This window comes from Habropoda laboriosa, unplaced genomic scaffold, assembly GCF_001263275.1.
Source record: "Habropoda laboriosa isolate 0110345459 unplaced genomic scaffold, ASM126327v1 scaffold5, whole genome shotgun sequence".
Lineage (NCBI taxonomy): Eukaryota > Metazoa > Arthropoda > Insecta > Hymenoptera > Apidae > Habropoda > Habropoda laboriosa.
In genome coordinates this window covers 4,552,804-4,566,053 of record NW_017100161.1, presented here as the reverse complement: position 1 = coordinate 4,566,053, position 13,250 = coordinate 4,552,804, and the positions used below count along the sequence as shown (strand labels likewise).

Sequence of the window (13,250 nt, the reverse complement as noted above, 5' to 3'; positions counted from 1 at the left end):
TTATTACTTGCACGTAATAAACATTACGCAACGAGTCACCTCAATACTACTGACAAACATTCTCGACGGTGCAATGAAAATTTTGCAATGTCAGTATTTCATAACTTAACACTTGTACACAAGGTGTCCAAGTTTTTCCTATCAAACTTTATCGCTACATTCTGTATGTATAAGGAAAAAATGTCACCTAAATATTGGAACACCTTGCATACTTAACTACGTTATTTCTCACTTAAAATATTTGATCTTCCAGATAAAAGATTGAAATATCCGGCCGGATCGTCGTTATTTCGCACATTTCCTATCCGTGTTTGCCTCAAATTTCGAATTTTGTTGGATAACCAACCGCCTATTGACATTGAGTCACCAAGTCACTCTTAAGATTTACCCCATAACGCCGAAAAACAAGTTACTCGTCGATCGCTGACTGTCCCTTCGAAGTCCTGTCCAGCAATTCGTCACCAGAACCAAGTTCACCTTCTCCCCCAAATCCCTTCCTTATAAGTATACCCGAGAAACCCCTTAGAAGATCATTATAGCAAAAACAAACGTTATCTTCTATTCGTGAAGTTCGCGCATTGTCATAGAGAATCCGCGTGTGCAAGTATCGCCGCCAAAATAAAAGTTATATTGTTAAAATATAATCGATATTTACTTCCCTCCCCGGATTCCAGCAATTTTCTTATCAGAAAACTGGTAAAATTAGGCGATAAAGTAGACGACAATTGTGGTTATCGACATAAGGGTTGATCTACATTTTCACGATTGTTCAACCCTTCCAACGAATCGGCTCTCTCCAATTTTTCACCGTATATCAAAAGCCATTTATTTCATAGCCCGTATCGACTGGTATATTCGCCACGCAACACTCAAAAGGGGGGTTGGTTTTAATACAAGAAAGCGAAACACAGTTACTCACTCAGCACGTCGTACTGCGGTAGCCATTTCTGCACGAGAACGTTCCCGGGTATATTCGGCATATCGTCGGTCTCCCACTTCCAAATCACTTTCCTGGGGATAGAACCGAGCACTTTCAACAATATCTCCAACTTATCCTTCGGCACCGTGGCCATTTTGACCATCGAGCCAAGATTGAAGTACAAAACACCCTCGCGTGCATCGTCCAAGAACTTGGCGATCTCCTTCGGCAGAGGCTTCACTTTCGGCGGGATATGAAGCCCGCCGACTTCGATAACGTTCGGTGGATAGAGTATCGATCCGTGGATGGTGTAATGCGTGTTAACCATCATCAACGAGGCGTTGTTACTGACAGTTTGCAGATTCGGTATACCTTGACCGTAATATTTCTCGGCTAAAGCGTGATCGCGCCATTCGTAGATCGTGTGGAAGACAAGCGACAAGAAGCTGGCTGTTATCGTGTTCAACGTCCTCTCGAGGAAGTTCATCGGCCTTGGGAGTCGGGTAAACATAGCAGGTATGTAGCTGGTCTCCTGAGAAAGTCCGAAATCGTCTATAGCCCACGGCATCAATTGGTGAGTGGATATTTGGATGAAAGGTGCGTTCAACTTGTGAACAAGCGTCATGAAACAGTTAGTATTGAAACTCTCCACGAGAATTACGTCGAACTTCGGTTTCGAGTCGATAAATTCTTTAACAGTAGGATCGCTCAGGCATGTTTCGCAGGATTTGCCGGACATGTAGTGCAGCATCACTAGATCCCGGATGATCTTGTAGAACGAATCGACGATCATGTGTAGATCGACCACGTTCACGAGTATTCCATTTTTCTCGTTGTACAGGCTGACATCCTTGTAGGTAGGCAAAGGTTCGGCGGCGTTAGCCTTCTGCGATCGAGGGAAATGCGAGATCACGGTTAAATCGTGACCTCTTCGAGCCAACTCCTCCAACAGAGGCTTGAACACGTCGAAATGACTTTTCCCCGGATGAGCAAAGATCGCCAATATGTTGAACTTGCTCCTCGGCGCGGTGGAATTGCTCGCGCATTCCGAAGACGTCGAGAAGAGAATCACGAGGAGAAACAGAAGTACGGTACCGATCCGTGAAATCCACATGACTACGCTGTCCTCTTCGTCTCGAGAAAGACCGTCGAAGCTCTGACGGACCACTAATCGAGAAGTGACTACTTATCTCTCCTCTTCTCCTCGCCGGTCTCTTCGCCACTGTATCCACCGAGAGATCACCGCGAGTCGAGTGCCGCGTGTGGACAGTGCCGTTTCCTTTTGGTACGGATCTAAAAGCGTCTCTCCTACGATCGATTAAAATCCACGCTTTCAAGTGTAGCCTGTACGCGACAAATAGAGATTAACAATTTCCACCTGCACGTTAAATAGCGCAACGATAACTAGGTTTAAAACAGTAACTCTCCTTCTACACTTCCCGATTACGTTTTTCCAATCATCACGCGTGTGTTATCGTTACCTCGAACCACCCAACGACTGCTCTTAGTCATTGCCAAGATAAACATGTGAAAAGTGTCAACGGTGGTCGTAAATAACTGATCGAACGACAAAGACGGTGTATCGATAGGACAAGAGCATTGAAAAGTGGGTTAACCAGGATAGAATTAATGTCGCGAGGTTAGTTCGTACGCGCCTGACGTGTTGCGCAACGGAGATCAGAGACCCGTGGCGCAATTCTCCGCTACCATTCGCTATTCCGAGCTTGTAACAAGCTCCCGAAGAGTTCGTCGTTCGCTTTTCTATAACGTACAGCGTATTTCCCCGACTGATTTCCTTATACGCACGCGCCTATCGGTTCTACACTACCGAAGCTCGTGTAAACGCGTTAAAAATCACGATTGATAACAGGAGGAACGCTTACCTGTTGGAAATACGATTAAACGTCGGAACGTGATCTATCGAACGATTCGCGAGACGCGTTCTCGCGCGGAGTTACGCTCCCTCACGGTTTTATGCGTGAAAAGTGTGGTGTCATTCGTGAATTGCAACTTCCTGATGTTCCGTGAAGCATTTACGTATTCGGGAGAAACGTGATTAAGCGGTTTATCACTTGTAGCACGCACCGTGACCCCGGACGAGCTACTGGACGAGGTCGTACGCGATAACTTCTTTCTGAACGTCCGTAGAAACGACGTTCCCGATGAATTTACGCGTGCACGAGTAGTATATTCGTGGTTCCTCGAAAATTCGTGGAAACAAATAATTTCCCGTGGTATAGAGACGGTGTACGTTAATATTTTCGAAGGAACGTCGCGACGGTAATTCACTTGCGCGACTTGCCTCGATGATTAATTATTCTTCACTGGCTCTCTCTACTTCTGACGTAACACGCGCTGTTTACAGAGAGTATATTCGTAGGGGGAAACATTGGACGGCTATCAAAATGTATCGAGTGATAGAAACGTCGAACGCGCGCGAATTTTGATTTGAAATCGTTCGTGAAGCGAAACAAGGGATAGGAAGAGCGAAGAGAGAAAAGAAACAAAGGTGTTGTATAAAGAATAGAGAGAAAATTGAACGGTACGTAGGATAATGTTTGTGTTAATTTTCCTTCGTTTCGCCCCTCTCTCTCTCTCTCTCTGGATTCACTTCGCGAGAACAACTCTATCCGTTCTCGTTTGTGTTGGTCCGGGGTTCGCGACGCGAATAAATTCGCAGGGACACGGAACAACAGGTAGGGGCTCGTTAAAATGTACCGCTACGCTGATACTTTTATTAAATTAGCGGGTGAACGGTTTCTTCGTGTCGCGTCCGTTCGATTTAAAGCGTGGAAACACGAGTGGAATTGTGGCGCGGCGGCAAAGTAAAAGGGAGAGACTCGGGGATTCTCCCTTGATCCAACGTTGTTCTTCTTTTATTCTATTTTTCAGCTGGTTCTTCGGCGTTTTTATTCGCCTGATCGTATTACGTTGTAACGGCACTATAGTTAATTGCCAAGAGAAACGGACAACCCTTCTTTTCGATCCCGTTCACCCGCCACTATGCATATCTCCTCCCTCTTTTACTTTCTTCTTCTTCTTCTTCTCTGTTCGAGTGGTTTACGATACTTTTCACTTTGTACCATCCTCGATAATTCCGCTCCGCGGAGCACGATTCCAGACAAGTAAATACGACACGAGGATCGTGGAAACACGAAAGAAAACTGTATAGATATACAGAGAGATTTTCTACTAGCATTCCCAAAGACCTAACCTCTCGCTCTCTTTCTCCCTTCGATCTTCCTCTTTCTTTTTCAACGAGGCTCACAGTTGCCGTCCCAGGGACTCGGTTCCTTTAATTTTCCATTTGTCGTCCCACTTTCCGCTTCCTTTCTTCTATTCGTTGTAGCTGTGTAAACATCGTCGATGGTACACGCTTCGACGATAATCGATCGAATGTTTGTGTATGACTGTTGAAAATTCGAAATGTAGAAACGATCCGTTTCAAGACAATCTGTAATCGTTGGGAATATCTATCTTGTGATTGTAAATTTCGTGTCTCTTTTTCTTATTTTACGTTTTAAATTTCTTTCGTTTCGTTTTCTTCGAGTACACGGTCGGTTGGGAAGTTCTTCTTTTTTTTTTTCTTTGGGATGGTTATTTTGTAATTCTTGCACGGTTGGCAAGTACTCATTTTCCGTGTGGTTTTTAGAGAGAATAACGGTGTAGCGAATATTCACGATTAGCTGGATCGTCGACAAAGGGTGACGTTGCACGTCAGCTGAATTCAGCGTTCTCCGTGGAACGGCGAATTTCAAAATTCGCTGACGCGTGTAGTGACACAAAATCACACGCGAAGCGTACAACACCAAGACTCGCGGATTCGACGGAATATTCCTGCCCTCGAATCCGCGAAAATCGTGTATCGAAACGACTTTTATTATTCAGAAGAGCGACTCTGTTGGATATCCTCGCTCGATCAATAATCCACCATTGTAGGAATATTTCGGAATTCGTTGTGCATATTTTATCATATTATACTCCAAGGGATCAAGCCTCCTCTCGCTTGTGAATCAGAATGTAGTAATTACAAATGTATATATCTCGTTAAATTCGATGTTTACCACTGAAGAAATGGGAAAGAACCAGACCTATCTCGAATATAATCGTCCCTATTTCTCTTTGTATTATGTCTGCGTTACGTGAAATTAACAAGTCGAAATAATAACCATGTATTTTCAGATAAATAATTAACTCTGTTTAATGAAAATATGCGCACCGTTATTATTGATCACTTTTCTCAACAATGTACTAATTAACGTATTCCATTTTTACCTTATTTTCAATTTTCGTACGAAAATGTACGAGTTACATTTACAAAATTCATCTTGATATCTCGCAAACAAATAGATTATTTAAAAACCAAGTTTGAGGATCGTATGTTCCCTTCGATTCCTTACAATTTCTATATAAAACACTTTCCTGTGGAACACATACTTTAGGAGATATTCAGGGCGGACGAGTTATATGAATCACCCTGTATACATGCAACCTGACACATTTCTCCTCCCCATTACGAAAAGAATTGAAAATAAAAATACATGCTTTAGAAATTATTCAAAGTGGACTGATACTTTTTTCTTATTTAGCATGGACGAGTTACGTCAATCACCCTGTACACATGCAACCTGACACATTTCTCCTGTCCGTTACGAAAAGAATTGAACATAAAAACACATACTTTGAAAATTATTCAAAGTGGACTAATACTTTTTTTCTTATTCAGGATGGACAAGTTATGTGAATCACCCTGTGTATACATATATTCAACCTAACACTTTTATTTTTATTCAGGGTGGATAAATTACGCGAATCACCCTGTACACATGCAACCTGACACATTTCTCCTGTCCGTTACGAAAAGAATTGAAAATAAGAACGCATACATTAAAAGTTATTCAAAGTGGACTAATACTTTTTTCTTACTCAGTGACTAAATTACACGAATCACCCTGTACACATGCAACCTGACACATTTCTCCTGTCCGTTACGAAAAGAATTAAAAATAAGAACGCATACATTAAAAGTTATTCAAAGTGGACTAATACTTTTTTCTTATTCAGAGTGACCAAATTACGCGAATCACCCTGTACACATGCAACCTGACACATTTCTCCTGCCCGTTACGAATAGAATTGAAAATAAGAACGCATACATTAAAAGTTATTCAAAGTGGACTAATACTTTTTTCTTATTCAGAGTGACCAAATTACGCGAATCACCCTGTACACATGCAACCTGACACATTTCTCTTGCCCGTTACGAAAAGAATTGAAAATAAGAACGCATACATTAAAAGTTATTCAAAGTGGACTAATACTTTTTTCTTATTCAGTGACCAAATTACGCGAATCACCCTGTACACATGCAACCTGACACATTTCTCCTGCCCGTTACGAAAAGAATTAAAAATAAGAACGCATACATTAAAAGTTATTCAAAGTGGACTAATACTTTTTTCTTATTCAGAGTGACCAAATTACGCGAATCATCCTGTACACATGCAACATTTCTCCTGCCCGTTACGAAAAGAAGTAAAAATAAAAACACACGTTTTAAAAGTTATTCAGTGTAGACAAATTACGTGAATCACTCTGTACATATGCCCAACCCGATACTTTTTCCCTGCTCGTTACAAAAAGGACGAGAAATAAGAAGAAAATATGCTAATAAGCAGAAATGGTGAAGAAAAAAGGGAGAAAGAGAAATAGAGGAAATGGATGTGCTGCCCTCGAAAACAGGGTCGAGGATTCGATCTACCTGGACCTGCGTATTTATGAAGTCCCAGCAGCGAAGAAGCCCCTGCCATAAATTCCCCGTCGAAATCTCTTAATCCCGGGCACCCTCGGCGCGCAACCAGGCCTGGCCCGATAACGAATCCAGCAAATCAAAATAAACGATACGGCACCGCGAATATCCGTCGTTGGAGCGTAGCTTGAAATTGATGCCTACCGCTGTCGGCTCTGCTGCTAGCCAGGGCCAAAATGCAATAAACCATTCCCCTCTCTCTCTCTCTCTCTCTGCACAACTTTTCTAGAAACTCCGTTGGGTGGTTTGTCGTTGCAGGGCTACAAGAATGGAGAAAATTGCGGCCTCTCGAATGGACGAACGTTGCCAGGGGGATGGAGGTAATTGGCTGGACTCCATCGTTCCTTCGTCGCATTCTTCCTTTCTTTTCCACCATTTTTTTTTTCCTTTTTTTCCCTCTCTCTCTCTTTTCTTCTTTCTACAGGTCTCCTCTGATTCGACACATTCTCTGCGGGAGAAAACGTGTATTTATCATTTATATATGAGTACACAGTGGTCCATGAAAAGTGGGCAATCCAATTATGTTCTCTAGCTACGGTGGTACGAGAAAATTTTTATACGTAATTTAAATGATTTTAATAGCAGGTTTACGGACATTTCTTACATACCTATCTCCACGGACTCGTGACAAATTGAGGGTTGAACGAAACCGCACATTTTCTTTAAAAAACAACATATACACTATTAACTTATAAACGAAACTATGTGATACTATGTATTTGTATAAAATTTGTAACAAGCATAAGTGGCAGGAGAGAAATGTAAACGGTTTCTCTAATTTTCCTGTGAAATTCGAAATTCGTGAAAATAACGCATCGCGTAAACCTATTCAGCGTTAAATCTCGTTTTTTCTATTTTTCTTCTTCCAAGATCACCTATGTGTTTCTACGCGAAAGTGTGTATCAGACACTGATACGACCTTGGACAGTAAAATATTAAATCAAATACGAAACTTCTTTCATTTCCCCCCATTTCTTATTCACCTTATCTATCCCGCGCGCGCACACTCGAAGAGGAATTGAAACAGCGTCAAAAAGGACTCGAGTATTTTTTATGCAAAGGACACAAAGTATAAACATAGAGAAAGAGAAAAACCGAGAGGGAAGAGTCTGAGAGTGTCGGTCGGTTTGCGTTGTTTAATTCATGAATTCGCCAGCAGCAGCCGCCGGCAGGCCAGGTGGGGAAGATCGTCTACAAATTACCGGGGCAAGAACCAAGCCAAAAGTCAAGGGGGCCACGGAACGTGCTAATCTACGAACGTTTCGCCGGCTCGAAACAATCTCTCCTTCCTCTTTTCACAGCAAAAAGGAAGAAAAAAGAACAAAAAATATAGAATATCCCAGAAGGAGGATATATCGAGCGCACATTTCCAACGTAGCTGCGTTGATAATGCGCGGCACGGATTGATCGGATATTCGCGACGCGAGCCTAGCGCACGGTGTATCGCAGGCGCCGCTTATATTGACTTTTAATTTAAAAGCGCGATCGCGCCGATATGGTTCTACAGATTGTATCCGGAACTCGTTGCTAACTACTGTTTATCAAACACTAACGAAATCATTCGCCTGAATACCTAATATAATTGGAGATCTCCCGGCTGGAATCGAACACGGACGAGGTTTAACGAGTATTAACAAACGAGATACTCGTTTCCCTCTTCCACTCGCCGGAGTAAGAAATCTCCGCGTGGATTTGTTCGCGAAGGGAGAACGTTGTACAACAAGTGATAGAAAATATCAGGTCGACGCGTGTGTCCAATTTGTGATAATGCAAAGTGGAGAGACGCGTAGACGAAGAATCGACTTCGTGTATGAAAAAGTCATCCCCTTCGATGCTAGACAATGCTCGATGATGGCAGATTGTTCTTCCGCTACGACGATTTTCTTCCCTGTGTTTCTCCTCTCTGTTTCTCTCTTTCTCCGTCATCTGCGATGAATTTTTGTTCCCCTCTCCAGACGTGTCTCGTTTCTCACACCTCTTTTGCGAAGCTTCACTTTTCTCTTCATTTTTGTTCCTTTTTATACGACAGACTGGATCGATTTCTGAAACACACCCGTTCAATATTATTTGTACATCGAGCTTTCGAGCGAGCTTTGATTGTCAAGTGAGATTTGTCAGTGTTTCATAAAGCGAAAGAAAAAAAGAAATATTTGAAAACACGGTTCGACCTTTCGAAAAAATTGAATCTTCTTTTTTGGGAAATGAGAACGCGACCTGACGTACGGCGGTGTAGAAAGGGTAACCATCGTCACGGGGGCACTGTTGTTTCTTATTAATAAGAGTAAATCAGATAAACCAGATGTACGACGATAAATAGAGCGATATTGCGAGAAAACGTAGGAATCTCTCGATGCAGAAGCCTCGTTTGAAAGAGCCTGTAGAAGCGGCGGGTTAGATTACAGTAACGTCGAAGGATTAAAAGCTCTCCCCGGCGTATTCCGTTGGAAACGGGGAGCCGGAATATTTTCGCGAGCTGCAAACGGCCCTCGCTAGCTTCTTTTTCGCCGGCAACCCCTCCGCCACCTGTCCTTTTCTCACTCGTCCGCCGGTGTTCCCTCATAAAAGTTAATAAGCCGGCTGGCCGGGTTCGTCGATCCCGAGGAAATTGCGGGAGACCAACGCGCCTTCCTCGCGACGTTTTATGCCGCTGTTCTATTCGCCGTTACGACCCGACCTTCTCTTCCCCTGTTGCACTGTTTTCAACCCCCTTTTTCTTGCTCTCTCGCTTCTCGCTTTTGTCGCTCTTCCCCACCACGGACCATTTCTTTTACTGCCCACCTCTACGTGTGTGTTATCCTCTACGGATGTACACACAAGCTACCTCCTTCCTCTCTCTCTGGAAAAGGGTGACACGCGTAAAAGTAGACAAGCTCGAGCTGGAAAATCCACTCACGCCGCGAAAACGAGCGGCTAAGCTACTTCGCGTTAATGACACTCGACCGCGACGAAATACCTGCCGTTGTGAAATCTCGCGATAGAAGAGACTTTCGACTGGTTTTATCCCTTTCACAGCTATCGGTGTCTGTACAGAGTGTCCTAGAAGTTATCGCATCATTCCCTCGTTGTTTCGGATACACGTAGGATGTGAGATAAGAATGTTTGTGCCGTATGACAGTCGGATCGGAGTCGGATTGGATTTTTCTGAATGAAAATCCTCGTTGTTTCGGATACACGTAGGATGTGAGATAAGAATGTTTGTGCCGTATGACAGTCGGATTGGAGTCGGATTGGATTTTTCTGAATGAAAATGCACGCGTGATAAGAGCGCGATGTCTTGACCGATAATCGGCACGCGGCAAGAGTGTGCGAATGCGTGTACAAATCTGTGATCGAGCGTGACCCCGTGTGTGAGTGAGTATGAAAAACAAGAGCGAAGGGAGAAAAAAGGATTCAGAAATAAAACTGCGTTCCTATCGAACAACAAAAACCACTTAAACAATATCCCTACAGAATCATACTGACGAAATTTCATCGGAGACAATTGAAACACCCTGTATGTATCGAATGAAGAAGACACGCTGATATACATACATACTACGATATAATAATTGTATCGCCCTTGTACATGTTTCTTTGAAATGGTGGCACAATGAAAAGGTTAAACGAGCCTATCGAGGAATGAAAAGGATCACGAAGGTTATACAACGCGGTTATAATGTTTTCTTAATTGTCTCGTTTCCAGCTTGCAGCTCTAATCTGCTCGCGTAAAGTGGCCAACGGTCGTAGCTGTAACTCGAGCAGACGACAAACTTTAATACACTTTGAGAGACTCTTCCCTTCGTTGCCGCTGTCGCGGCTGCAAATTTCTTCGTGGAATTATTCCACGCGACCAACGCTACGTGACGAAACGAGCTTAACGCGTAGCGCCGTTCCTTTCTCTCTCTCTGTCGCTCTTCTTTTCCCTCGTTTTCCCCACAGCAACGCTGGCTGTCATCCATTCAAAAATTTAATCCATGGACCATGGCTTTGATCGCGTCCACGGAATCGATGCACGTTGAATGCCAAACGACTCGTACAGTCCCCGACCAACCCCCTGACGCGTTTCAATCATTTAAAGGAACGATTCAACCCTGCACGCTCTCGACTAATTCGAGAATTCTTGCGGATCATTTTCCTGTTACTTCTCAATCGGTCGTTTCGATGCACGAAACGTAAATTTCGTTTCATTTCTCGTTCGGAATAATTGATCGTTTCGGAGACTTGCCGAGGACTAGCGAGAAAGATTAACGTTGATCTATCCCTCTAGCGGTGAAGCGTAGAAGCTGCCGTGCCCAAATAATCGTAGAAAAATTGTTGAATAGCATTTTTGTAAATTTAAACGAACCGTTACGAACCCTATCTAACGATACTCCGACAATTCAAAAAGATTTTTATGGTACCTTTCCACCGAGCCCATCTCCCCAAAAATATTCCCATTAACGAACGAAAATGAAACAACACCGGTGCACGTAAGCGTAAGGTTAATAATCCCCGTCCATTTTGTTTACACCATTTCCCCCGGACAAAATATTCTCGGATATCACGGCGGGCCATTAAAAGCCCCGGTGTGGCGGCAGCAGAGCGCAATTTCAATAATACCGCTTAAGCTCGTCGCGAACATGCCTCGAAGAAGCGTCGCTTCTGGCACAGAACGGCCGCGGGCCAATTTATTATTCCAGAGGTGCACAACGCACGCCCAACGGGGCCAGATGTGGCCCATCGACGCAAATTACGCGAGCCGCGACGATATTTCTCCAAAAATTGCAACGACCACCGCTCCTCTCACACCCCTGCCATCTAGCTACCGCTGGTATCGCCGCGTTTTATTAGACATAACGATAACGTATGCATGAAACGCCGCGTATAATTTCAGTAAGACGCATTCCCCGGAAAAATTACGCGCAATCTTGAAACCCTCTCTCTCTCGCGTTCGTCGCACGATTCAACGCGGTAAAACGCGGCGGGGTGGGGTGAAGAGAGAGGGTAGTTTTTATTAAAAACGCGCGACACGGAGAAAAGATAGGATCAACACGACACGGCTTTATTATTGCAGCGTTTAATATCTCCTCGAGAACGCGAGATGCTTTTAATCCGCCATGATTCTTCGCATACCGCAGAGAACACGGTCTTTAACTTCGCCTTGATTTCACTCGTTCAATCTTCCGATTATCGCAAAATGAAATTAACGAAACGAACTTAACTTTATACGTTCAGAGCAAAGTATAACTCGTCGTGTAATACACCGACGTTCATAAAATATCAGAGAAAACCTAACTCTTTAGATTTGCTTCACATTCGATAAGTATCCCGATACACTTATAAACTAGAGTGTACATCTTATTTGGTAAATGTAGGAAAAATCGAAGAGTCCGGTACATCAGTAAATTATCTTCGATATCACTTGAACGGATTTTATGGTATCGGGAAGAAAATTGAAACGTGAAGCAAAGACGAATCTCTGTTCTCCCCGGTCAATTATTTTAATGTATACGAACGAGAGGAGAGAACCAACGCAACTTCTTTTCCCTGCAACCGGCCTCCGACGTTTGATCTTTGGTTCCACGGTAAACGTTCGAGAGAACGAAAAACGAGAAGCGAGAGATGGTCGTCGGGTACGAGGATCGAGAGGAGGGGGGAGAGAGTAAAAGGAGGAAGTGGAAATCGCCGCGAAGAACGGGCGAGAACGAGCGAGAGGAGGCGAGAGACACACAGAGGGAAAATAGAGAGAGGGTTGCCGAGAGGCCAGAGAGACGTATGACTCCCAGGGGAAATTTAGGTGCGACCTCCATGTATCACGGAAGCTAGCGTAAGTAGCTACGTAACCGACGTACGTACACCGCATATACCCGCGCGATTCTACACGTACGTTGGCTTGTACACGCGGCAAGACCGCGCGCCCTGCACGCGGCAACCATCCTAAGTACGGTGCTAGCGATTTACCAATCGGGCAATCGCCGCGTAAACGACGCACAAAACGCTCCACAGCCCGGCAAATTACACTCGGTCCAGAAGCAAGATTTAGAGAAACCGCCGAACAGCTAGGTTGATTGGCTGATTGCTACGAGGACTCTGGCTCCCGTAGGATCTATAGGTTCGTTACAGTCGAACGGCCTGTGTGTCCGTGTGTGTGTGTGTGTGTTTAGCCAATCTGAAAATTACACACGTTTCGTAATGCTTGGCTGGTAGGCGTTATAGGTTAGATTTATAGGTTTTGTTAACTTTTTTTTTGTTAAATATGTTTTCGAAAGGTTAATTATAGATAAATTTGACCGTAATATAGTCGATGAAAAGAAACGATAAGACAGAGAGTTGAAGGGAATGGTCGTTACTGTATGCAAGAGTAAGAAGAAAAAAGTAGGAAGAGATTATATATGGAGAAAGATGACTCATCTGAAAATGCATTCTCCAAAAAATTTCCACCGGTGTGAAAGAATAGATGACGCGCCGTTGAAAAGCTCTCCAGGCGCGCTATAAAAATCCGCTATCAGATCACTTTCCACTCTAGGGGCGTGAAGCACGTATAATGGCGGCTAGCCGCGTTTT

General features: G+C 43.7%; 1 protein-coding gene across 1 annotated transcript in view; it reads right to left on the bottom strand.

The window, feature by feature from the left end:
• LOC108578443 (UDP-glucuronosyltransferase 2B20) overlaps positions 1-3,216 on the bottom strand; it is a 29,956-nt gene extending 26,740 nt beyond the window's left edge. The window contains exons 1-2 of the mRNA XM_017941793.1: positions 2,803-3,216; positions 920-2,263 (exon numbers count right to left, since the gene is read on the bottom strand). Of these exons, the coding sequence (XP_017797282.1) occupies positions 920-2,033 (1,114 nt within the window). The 5' untranslated portion in view covers positions 2,034-2,263; positions 2,803-3,216. The remainder of the gene's footprint in view (positions 1-919; positions 2,264-2,802) is intronic.
• Positions 3,217-13,250: the final 10,034 nt, after the last annotated feature.